Raw genomic sequence first — 11,756 nt, forward strand, 5'->3', positions numbered from 1 at the left:
ACCGCTTTAAGTAAAGTAGCATAAGAAAAATGGCAAGATATGAGACTTATAATACATTAAAACTATGAGAAATATAATCCATTGTAAAAGTGGATGCAACGTGTTCATTGTTTTCAAACTTGATGTGCTGTTGTGGTAGGCCAGTTTCAAATCGCATATTTGGCACACTGTCTTTGTCTTGTCCTCACTCAATTTAAAGTGCTCCCACCCAGCTGAGGTCTTGCATTTTTTTCTTCTCTTCCAGATGAACTGAATCATGACGTTCACTCATGGGCGATTCATATTCAATCGCGAATGAGAACCGTTTCGCGGGGGATGCCAGGTGTTCGAAAAAAAATAATATTCTAATCTCAAAATTGAAAATCAAATGCCAACCCACCGAACCCTAACCAAAGTGAAACTGAACATGACCCTGACCGAGTCTCAAGATGCTATAATATAAGCTGCTACTCCCAGATTGGCAACTGAGAGCAAGTGGACCACGACTGAGGCCATACAGCAGGCAAAATCTGCTCTCAGGCATAGAGACATTGTAGGACAGGTGCAGCAGGGAAGAGGGGGTTTTGGACTTGCGACAAGCAGACCCATATGGTACAAAGCAACATCCGCCCAGAGGAGTAAACTGATAGTAACCGAGGTCCGGCAGCAAGAGGCAGAGAGATGAACAAAGGCTGTCTCGCAGTCCAAACAGGGACAGTGGACTAATTGGGAAAATCTGGAGCAACGTAAACTCACCTGGAAGGATCTTTGGGAGATGGAAGAAGCAGATTGAGCTTCATCATCAGAGCCACCTACGATTTTCTCCCCACACCCAAGAACCTAAACCAATGGATTGGAGAAGATCCATCATGTCCTCTCTGTCAAACCCCAGCAACGCTAAGGCATATCCTCGTCGGCTGCAAAACCAGTCTTTCCCAAGGACGTTACACCTGGAGGCAGAATCAGGTTCTGAGACAACTGGCGATTATCCTGGAGGGAAGGAGAATCACCACCAATGCCCTCCCTCCTCCAACGCCTGGATTCTCAAAAGCCACCACCTTCATAAGAGCAGGACAGCTTCCAGTAAAGCCAACTATAAAAATGGAAACAACCCTGCTTGACACTGCCCGGGAATGGAAAATGCAGGTTGATCTGGACCAGAAGCTCAGCTTTCCACCTGAGATAATTACAACTAACCTCAGGCCAGACCTAATACAGTGGTCAACCTCACAAAAGTCCTTGTTCGTCGTGGAACTAACTGTGCCATGGGAGGCTGCAATTGGTGAAGCAAATGAACGTAAAAGGCTGAAGTATTCAGACCTATCAGCCGAAGCAGTACAACGGGGCTGGCGAACCCAGTTGCTCCCCGTAGAGGTTGGGTGCAGAGGTTTTGTAGCCACGGCAACAACCAGGCTACTGAAGGGGTTGGGAGTCAGAGGACAGGCCTTACGTCAAGCCATTAGGTCGCTGTCAGAGGCTGCTGAGCGAAGCAGCAACTGGCTGTGGCTAAAAAGGAAGGATCCCAAATGGGCTGCAAAATGAAGTAGAAGCAGAGGGGAGCGCACCTGGGATGCCAGGTGTTGCTGTTGAGCCCTTTGGAGGTGTCGTGGGCCTATCAACGAAACACAGAGGAAGGAGGCTGCACACCTGATGACCCCAATGAAGTGATTACCCTTACTCTGCACTCAAGATGTCAACAAAGTGCCGATTATTCTAAGGGATTGTACTATCAAGTCCTACACGCTCAACTGTTAAATTAAAGTAATACTGTTTGTGTGTACTATATAACAAGGCATAAATGAATGTGAGATTGTTTTGCACACAATATTAAATGTTCCTGAAACCTCCGCTGCCACAACTCCAATTTGAATGATCAAATTAAAAATTAATAAAAAATAATACAATTTGTAACTAAACAATTACACTTGCAGAGTAATATTTGCATAAGACACATACGTTGTGCTCAAAAGTAGCCTAAAATGCAAAATAATAAGCCTAATTAGGGCTAGTAAAGATCCATTTCCAAAAGCATAAAGATAAAATAACTGTAACTGTATACTTACTGTTAGTGAAAATAAAAATGTTAGAAATGTTCAGTTAGAAAAGGTAAAAATATTTGTAAAACAGTTTTATTTACCATATGTTCTCATTTTTATTGTTTTATTTTTGTAGTGTCATAATTTTGTTATAAAACTGCTTTGATCTGTTTGATATTTGCAATAGTTACTATTTACTATTTTTATTGTCTGATTTTTGGTGAATTGTAGCAACAACAAAAAACTAGTGTCAGTTTGATCCTCAAACATCATTATAGTTAATTATAATATTAGTATATGGAACCCACAGCAATTCAAAAACAACAAAAAAAAATATATTGTCCCAGTTTTATTAATTTGTAGATAATCACAAGTGAGATCTCAGTGATATTTTAACCACACACTAGGAAATGACCCCGGTTTTCATTTGAAAAAATCTGGTCACCTTAACCCAATTAAATTTTTAAGTACAATTTGTTAATGTCAAACTGCAGAGGAAACTCACTCCAGTCTCCACTTCTTTCCTGCAAGGGTCACACACGACGATGAAAATGGGCGTATAGACTGCCTCGACACTGTAAATGATAAGTGAAAACAAAAATTGCCCATTAGGAAAAACGTACTGTTCACTCATCAGCTGTTACTTTGTGACAGAGTACTAACACCATAGACATTCATTAGCACGCTGGCTAATGGCTTGCTTTTACAAGAATAACGTTTAGATGTATTCCTGAGCTCAATAACACAACGTCTGTTTTCCAACAAAGGTTCACAAAACAAATATTCTGCTAAATATTGACTAACACACTGCCTCACCTGCGGTACAAAACGTCCTCAAGGATGCTGCCATTTTGGACTATAGCGACTACGGCAAGCAAGAGGTACAAAAAGAGACTCTGCATTGGAGTACGGCGGCGTGACTTATTTCTACCAGTAGATGATGCTGTAGTCACATTAAATACAACACAGACTCGCCTGATTCACCTGTTGAATAAACTACACTTAGTTTATTTTCAGCCTTTCTAATCACTTGGTCTGAGGACAAAAGATAACAACCAAAAATAAAACATACGTGTTAGAACCTATGGTTAGAACGTGTAAACTGAGGATTCTTGTGGCTGCCAGTGGTGGTTTTATGTATACAAATGTTTCCTTGTGGTGTTCAGAATAGAACGTTGAATGGACTTTCGAATCATTTATTTAAAAACTGACTTGAGTGACTGACTGACATGTTCTCATTCATTTTGCAGTCTTAAGGTGAGAAAAGCTCTTGTAAAAACACGACACAGAGGCGCCTCAGTCTGAAGACCGGCCCTTAACACCTTCCGCTTCGATAATAAATTGATCCCTTCATTCCTCCTGTGTACGGGCTCGAGCTGTGCTGAGTAAGCGCTGAAACATTCCCGCGTGGGCTCCAGGACAAGTCCCCACTCGCTTGTGCGCGCTCCCACAAAACCGCAGGAGAAGCTGCAGACGAGACCAGAAGGGGAGGAGGGAGCTCCGGGGTAGGGAAAAAAAAACAGGTTTTAAACAAAAGAACAGCACTGGGTCGTTTTAGGGTCTCGGTGGGGTTGAATACAGTAACCATACGACAGCAGGTCAGTTGTCACCGGAATTTATGCCACTCGGTAACTATGGAACAGTGAGAGGCATTTTCCGCGAGGGAAGAAAAGAAAAAACAGTTACATTGTTGCACTCGCGAAAAGCACACACGCAGCCGACTCACGCTGTCCCAGGGAACTTAGCGATATCCCTCCGCACATTCCACAGACGAAAGGCACGGCACGGCACGACCAATTAGGCCTTAGGGTTGGAAAAACGACACAGAAAATATGTAAGGTCTTCGAACCATTTGCATGTTTACAGGTTTCCGTTTATTTAAACGTTTTTTTTAAAAAGTCGAATTAAATCGATTTTCGTCACGTGTTGCCAAATTACGTGTAATAAAACATGTGTTATAAACAAAAGAAAAATGATTTGATTCATGACTGCATTCTACTTTCTTTTGAGTTTATTGTCTTATTTACAGACAGTTGACTCGTATATATTTATGAATTAAACCACTCATTCTAAACCCCCAGTCTAACAAAAAGTGTATTTGTCTTTTTATTTTGGTCATTTGATAAATGTGTGCGATTATGTCAAGGTTGTTTGTGTAAGTCCGAACAGTAGGCTGAACCAATGGGCACAGTCTGTTTAAGAAGTTGGGCTGTGTGACGAAATAGTGGGATGCTATTCATGCGCGCTGCCCGGGGGAAAGGTGTTCCGGTCGGGAAAAAAAGCCACAGAGGAGGAAGAAAGGGGGAGGAAGGGAAAAGAAAGAAAGAAACTGTACGTTGAGCATTTTAGCGCAGTTTTCCGCCGTGGATTGCGGAGTGCGTGTTTATCTCTGCGAATATGTTTGGGTGAGCGACACGCGAACTTCCTCCCTTCGACTCGCTGCAGCTGGTTTTTTATTGTTACACGCTTTTGAAGACTTCCACTTCTGGGGAATAATGGTAATTTTCTTTCAAACTGGACTGGGCAAAGTGGAAATCCTGCGGGACAACAGGAGGCTTTGATCTGCCTTGTACCTTTTTTGCTGAGGAATAAACGCTTTTGAGTTCTCGGATACGGACGGCTCATTTATCCGCACAGAGAAACGTTTTCAAGTTGCTTTTTTGAAAGCCGCTAGTTGAGTCAGAAAGGGGCCGAGGTGTATCCCATAACCTGTGTGTTTAACTCCGACACAATCAAAGGAAACCGCGTTGGAATTTATTCAGTATTCAAACTCCGTTCTTATTTTTTAAATAACCGGCAGCGCCGTTTTGATAAATCCACAGAGACAAAGAACCAAGTGGTAATTATAAGACTTGCAAGTGGTTCCGACAACAGTGGATCAGTTGCGGATGTGACTGCGAGACTTCACCGTTTGAATGGATCGGTTCTGCGCGAGTCTGGGAGCGGAATTCAAGACTCTTTGAAACCTGACGGTAGTTTTCACACGTTCATTTGCTCACTGCCGAAGACAAGGCCACAAGTAGCTGCAAAAAGGATCGCAAACAAATGGATGAACATGCTCCTGTTCACACGCATGTCCAGCAAATTCATCACAAGCAAACAGTTTGGAGACAAACCGTTTGTTTTCAAGTCTAACTAGTAGGCTACGACATGTAGCCTACGGAAAATGTCATAGTGTTTTTATTTATCTTCCAAGTCAAATATTTATTTTTGTAGAACATCAGACAGTATTAGTTTTTAACAGTTCGTTTTTTTGTGTGTGGATTTGTTTTGTTTTTTAATTATTATTTTGTTATAACCTTTGGATGTCACGTATCTTTTGTTCTGTTATCTCATCTGCTGTTGAAACACTTGAATGATGCTTGTGCCCACACTGTATTTCACTGTATTTATGTAGTACACTATTTAAACTGTAGTTGTTTTCAGGTGGCATCTAAGAGAAATTCAATTCGTACTTTATATTTTATATCATAGTTGAGCGTACATTAAAAACACAATGGAACGATTTGGCAGCAAACTCAAGCAAAAGCTCAAACTGAGTGACTCCGGAAGTGTCAAATTCAGCAAAAAGAAAAACGACTTGGCCAATGCAAATAACAACAGTAACAGCAACAATGCCAATAATGGGACCTTGGCGCAGATCAGCGCACCCGTGAGCACACCTCAGTTCCCGCTGTCCTGTTCCACCTCTGTAGAGGTGTGTGGCCAGTCAGCCGGAAGACCTGGCAAAGTGGCCGCTTCTCAGAGAATCGCAACCTCGAATACCACCTCGGCCACGGTACCTGAGGATTGCGGGCCTGGAATCGAACATCATCCGTCTACTCTCGCCCCTCTGCGGCGTCGGTCGCCCCAGCAGCGAGCATCGTGCTACTTACCAGAAGCGGTGGAATGGGGCAACTCGCCTAGAGGTGAAGGTGACCCACAGGGGGCGTACTGCCCGAATTCTCGCGCGGCCTTGAAGCAGCGGCGTTATTCTCTGGAGCTCCAGCAGCTCGTTCGCCGCCAGCAGCTTCTCGCCCAGCCTCCTCCGCTGTCGTCCGTTCCACCTCCGTACCCAACGCACAGCTCGGCTGCCCGCTCATCCACTGTGGAGCCCAGCTTCCTCCACGAATTAGAGCGCCATAAGCGCTTGTCTCTGCAGGAAGCTCTGTTCTACAAGCGTTTGAGCTCGGGTGGTGAACCTTGGGACAGCGGGCGACCTGCTTCCCTCTCGCACCCCCCGCAGAGGACCCATGACAGCGGCATAGGGGGGTTCATTTTCCCCCCTGCACCAGCGTTGAGCCCCTGCTCCTCTTTTAGCTTACAAGAGTCCGTGTTGGCAAGCCCTCGCTCCAGTTTTGCGAGCAGTACCGCTAGCGGCGGAGGCGGCGGGAGTCCCATGGGAAGTCGGTGCAGCAGTAACCGGACCAGCGGCATTAGTTTGGGCTACGACACCCGCCATACACCTGGGCCCACCCAGCAGCTCCAGCTCTCCTCGACCCAACTCGGTGGCACCACCTCGGGTCAGGCGTACCCCATACAGGCGTCTGGGAAAACAGGAGCGCCCCCTATGGAGGTTTGGAGGGACTGTCTCGAAGGGGTGTCGGGATTTGGAGGAAGTGTGCACGACAGCCGTCACTCATATCCGCCCGCGCTAAGCACACACACTGTCACCTTCCACCGAGCAGAACCAGAATGGGGTCCCACTGACCAGCGGGGATCAAGAGGCGATGGTGTGGGCGAGAGGGCACGACACTCCGACTTGCTAGGAACCCGATACCAGCAGGAGCTCACCCGCCTGCTATTGAGAGATGCTGCCCTGGAAGGAGAAGCTTTACTTGGAGGCTTGACTTTAAAAGAACAGCCCGTGTCTGCCACCATCCTATCCAGCTCCATATCGACTTCAGCCCCAGTTGGAACTCCAGGGACATGCCTGGAAGAACAGTCGGCTGGAAGGGAGTCAGTGTCATCTGTGGACAGAAAGGAGTACTTCGGTGAGATCACTAACTAGTCCAATTTGGCTAGTTTGTTTATGACTAATGATGTGTTTCTCTCTGGCAGTAGGTTGTGAATGTGTCTGATGTGGTAAGATGAAGACTGCTTCAGACCTGCTAAAACATGCAAACGTTCTCGGAAGCAAAAAGCAAGACATGAAACGCATCCAGTCAGACTTCAAAAATACATTCTAGCCCTCCATATTCAGGCCGTTTCTCTAACTAGCCATTATAACCAACTCGCGAGTCACCAAGCAAATGTATAACCCCTCCACCCAAGGCTACACTCTTAAAAATAACGGTGCTTCACGATGCCATAGAAGAACCTTTTTGTCTAAATGTTCCATAAAGAACCTTTAACATCTGATTACAAAAAGGTAAAAAAGAGAACCTTTAAGGAACCTTTGACTGAATGGTTCTTTGTGGAACCAAAAATGGTTCTTCTATGGCACCTTTATTTTTAAGAGTGTACATACAATTCTGAACCGACTCCAAAGTCAAAAATATCTGCCTAGAGCGAGCATAGTGATTATGCATGACCCCAAATTACAGGCTCTGTGATACACTGGTCATACCAAAGAGCTGTGAGTAATACAGTAGGACAGGCTCTGTTGAAAGGAGGTTTCTCTCTCTCTCTGTGTGTGTGTGTGTGTGTAAGCGCTTTCGGCTTTCAGCCAGCCACAGTTTGAGTGAGGGTGTGTTCATGTGTGTTAGCGAGCACTAGCGTGTGCTGGCGTGTGCTTGTTTAGCTCAGGTATTTGAGTCCTGAGGGAAGGCTCTCTAACACACTCAATTGTGAGGGTTGGGTGTGTGTTTGTGCCTTCTGTGTGTGTAGCGCTTTGTTGCCACAAGGAAACCTCCCTGTTGTCTGAAAAGCACCTGTGTAAAGTTGAAGACATTACCTCATTCCGACACATTACAATATCTAATTCCTGCATTCAACAGCCTATTAGCCTTTTTTTCGAGTAATGAAGGGGTTGCGGAGTTCAGATTTATCGGTGTGTGTACTGTTACTACAAGAAACAAACCCACTGGCTGGTATTATGGGAGAAGAATGCACGAGTCATGCGGCACAGATGCGTATTTTTGAGTCCAGACAGCTCTGCTGCCTGCGCTTTATGTAATTGGTATGATTGGATGATGACCTCATTGTCCTAGATAGCCACTTGAGTTGATGCATCTGTTTATAGTGTACTCAGACAGTGTTTGTGGTTGTATTCTTGTTTTCAGGTACATGTGTGAAGTGCAGTAAAGGTGTATATGGTGCAGATAATGCTTGCCAGGCTCTGGACAGTCTCTATCACACCCGCTGCTTCACATGCGTTTCCTGCGGTGAGTTATCAGTCTGTAATGCAACAAACACTACACAATATGTAAGATTTTTTAATTAAAATATCCAAAAACCACTAGAACATTGTTATATTGCTGCTTTCGAGCCGTGTGTCGCGCTCGTTCAGCGGCTTTCAGCCTCACCCTGCTTCATTCTACTACTTTAATAAATCATTAGCTCATCCATGAACATGATTTCTGCCTGAGTCCCGTCGGATTGCATCGGCTGTGGGGATGAAGACCACAACTCCCATGACTCCACACTCAGTCACTGCATCATCAAACTAGCCTTTGATTCTTTGTTTATTTTGAATACGCGCCCTCTAGCGGCGAAAATTACATATTGTACCTTTAAGTCATATAACCAAAGCCAATATTTCAATACCTCTTCATTTGGGTCAGTATCTCTCTCATGCTGGTCTGAACAGCTGTCTTATCTTGTTTTTACTTGTAGGGCGAACACTCCGCAACAAGGACTTTTACAACGTCAATGGCTCCGTTTACTGCAAGGAGGATTATATGGTAGGGATGACTTCATGTGGTCTTTTTAGTATTTATTTTAGTTAGTGTTAAGGGGTTGAAGTTACTCTGAAATTACTATTTTTATTTTAATGTATAAAATTAAAATAATATTTATGAGAAAAATATTATCCAAGAGCACATCTAGTATTTAAATTTTTTTTGGGAAAAGCTATGGGTTGCTCTGGAAAAGGGTACAAACTACAAAATATATTTGTAGTTATTTTTTTGGAAAATGAGAGCATACTTCGAATTTTATGAGTTAATATCCACTAATGTATTGTAATATTTATATTTAAAATATTGAACACAATTTTATATTTAGTATTCCTTAAAAAAATTCTGTTATATTCATAATTTAATGAATATTCCATCGTTTTCCCAATCTGTCTTCATTACAGTTCTCAGGCTTCCAGGAGGCAGCTGAGAAGTGCAGTGTTTGTGGTCACCTCATCTTGGAGCAGGTAAGTGTTCTCTGCACGAGGTCAGTGTTTGAAGGCTGTATAGGTTGAGTGTTGACTCTCTCTGTTTGTATGTGTAACTCAGATTCTGCAGGCTCTAGGGAACTCCTATCACCCTGGATGTTTCCGCTGTACGGTCTGCTCAAAGGCTTTGGACGGGGTGCCATTCACAGTAGACTACCTCAACAATGTCTACTGCGTCTCTGACTACAACAGGTCTGTTAGTGAACAGTGTTACAAGTTGACATGACGACAATGCAATTTATCTAACATTATCAACTGCTCTGACGCCCTTTCTGCTAGATTTGTTGCCATTTAGGTTTAGTTGTGAGCTAAAGAAAGCTACAAATAATTGTTTCCTTAATTTAATTTAATTTCTTAATAAATAGTGGCAACAGTGCCATTTATCTCTTAAAAACATGCATTATCAAAGTGTTGAAGGCTAATGCATTTCATAACGTGAATTCTTTTTCTATTTACTGATAGAACAATTGAAAATATCTCTATTCCCTGTATTATAGTCACTAACTTTGCAGCACAATGTCTATATAGTGACAAATTTGCTGTTCAGAGCAAAAATGGGCATGTAGTGCAAGAGGTGAGTAAATTTTAAAATCCTCAGTGGGCAACACTGCCACATAGATGAACTACTACCTACTACTGTTCAGTAAGAATGAAAAGAGAAATAACGTTTTTTTGGTTGTTATTTTTGAAAGAAATGAATACTTTTAAGAAAGGATACATTAAACTGATTGAAAGTGACAGTAAAGATATTTATAATGTTACAAAAGATTTCTATTTCAAATCAATATTGTTCTTTTGAACTTTAGTTTGGGCTACTATGAACTATTCATCAAAGATTCCTGGAAAAAGAAAATCACTGTTTCCACAAAAATATTAAGCAGTTTTTAATAGTTTTCAACACTGATAATAATTATTTTAGTTCACCAAAACCCATATTAAGAGTGATTTCAAAAGGATCATGTGTCACCAAAAATTAGACGTTTTTAGTGAAATAATTAAAATTCCATCAAATAGTAACCAATTTATTTGAATATAAATGTTAGCAGCTAATAGTTTTGCCTGTTGATTTTAATCAACTTATTGACAAAATATCTTTCCCTCTATTCAGCCATTAATTCCCATAGTACCACATGGTTGTTGTCCCATTGCTGTTTGAATGCCACATCAACATCAACATCGGCCACATCCAAAACATTTGCATTTACAAGCTTGATGTGGATTCAGTTTTTTTTCTTTTTTCTTTTCTTCAGGACATTTGCTCCCAAATGCGCTGCCTGTTTACAACCCATCTTACCTGCTGAGGTAAATGATTCCCTAGTAGTGCAGCAGATGCTTTGAGATCAATTTAGGAGAAAGATTTTGATGGTATTTGTGTGTGTTTCAGGGCAGTGAGGAGATCCTCAGGGTGGTGTCAATGAACAAAGATTATCACTTTGAGTGTTATCACTGTGAGGTGGGTATTATGGAGAGTAGTTTGGATAAGATAATTGTCATCATTTGGCAGCATATCAGACAAGCGCATATCTACATGTTATGGCACAGGCTTGTAATGACCACAATCATCTCGTCCTCTTCTTCAGGAGTGTGGGAAGCAGCTCTCTGATGAGCCTGGATCTCAGTGCTTCCCTCTGGATTCCCACCTCCTCTGCCACTCTTGCCACATGACCAGAGTGTGCGTCACAAATAACCTTCCCCCTCACAACACACACTGAAATGAGAACTAACGTGCCTGACCAACTACTTTGTACTCTCGTATGCACACTAGTGACCACTGTAAATTGTTGTCTTTCTAATGTCTCTCTCTTCTATGCCAGCTCTATTTTCTTGAAGATAGCGAGAGGGGAGAAAACACGATTTCTCTTACTGAGACTTGAGGTCATAATACATTTCAAATGCAAATCCCAGTACTGGTACAAACTATATTTCCCCTAGTGGCTGGGAAATGCAGCAACTGAATCCTGCTGAACAGAATATTTCTATACAAGTTCCTCTGAGTTTAAGATTATTGTTGCCTGCTTATTTCATTGCTAGAGGGAGTTGAATTATCACAGAAAAGTTTTCCTTCCATATCTACTGTTTGCTGTAGGAGGAAAAGAAAACAAGGGATATATATATATATATATATATTATTTTTTTTTGCTTAACATTTTTCTATATTTAATATCACTAGCAAAGATTTTGCACTTAAACATGTTTACCGATCAAGAGATTTTTTTTTTTAAATAAAGTGATTGCAAAAAGATTAAAAACATTCCTGTATCAGTTTTAATAAATAAATCTTTCAGTGTATGAATTAGTGTTCGTTTCTTGTATAATTCACACATTCTATTGAGAAATCGAATACTGACGACTTATGTTTTTATGAGAAAGCACCTATTACGACTTATAAAATCATTCTCGAACAGACATAACGTGTGTATATACACACACACACA

General features: G+C 42.2%; 2 protein-coding genes across 2 annotated transcripts in view; one reads left to right on the forward strand and one right to left on the reverse strand.

Moving 5' to 3' along the window:
• mrpl52 (mitochondrial ribosomal protein L52) overlaps positions 1-2,925 on the reverse strand; it is an 18,716-nt gene extending 15,791 nt beyond the window's left edge. The window contains exons 1-2 of the mRNA XM_016555171.1: positions 2,832-2,925; positions 2,521-2,590 (exon numbers count right to left, since the gene is read on the reverse strand). Of these exons, the coding sequence (XP_016410657.1) occupies positions 2,521-2,590; positions 2,832-2,865 (104 nt within the window). The 5' untranslated portion in view covers positions 2,866-2,925. The remainder of the gene's footprint in view (positions 1-2,520; positions 2,591-2,831) is intronic.
• A 1,397-nt stretch (positions 2,926-4,322) lies between these two features.
• Positions 4,323-11,518, forward strand: ajuba (ajuba LIM protein). The gene is made up of 8 exons (XM_016555172.1): positions 4,323-6,988; positions 8,219-8,320; positions 8,772-8,839; positions 9,238-9,300; positions 9,383-9,513; positions 10,572-10,623; positions 10,706-10,774; positions 10,902-11,518. Exons 1-8 carry the CDS (start codon positions 5,512-5,514, stop codon positions 11,031-11,033), a joined length of 2,094 nt encoding a protein of 697 aa, XP_016410658.1. The 5' UTR covers positions 4,323-5,511; the 3' UTR covers positions 11,034-11,518.
• Positions 11,519-11,756: the final 238 nt, after the last annotated feature.

The sequence above is a fragment of the Sinocyclocheilus rhinocerous genome, unplaced genomic scaffold (genome assembly GCF_001515625.1).
Source record: "Sinocyclocheilus rhinocerous isolate Xijiao unplaced genomic scaffold, SAMN03320098_v1.1 scaffold75, whole genome shotgun sequence".
Lineage (NCBI taxonomy): Eukaryota > Metazoa > Chordata > Actinopteri > Cypriniformes > Cyprinidae > Sinocyclocheilus > Sinocyclocheilus rhinocerous.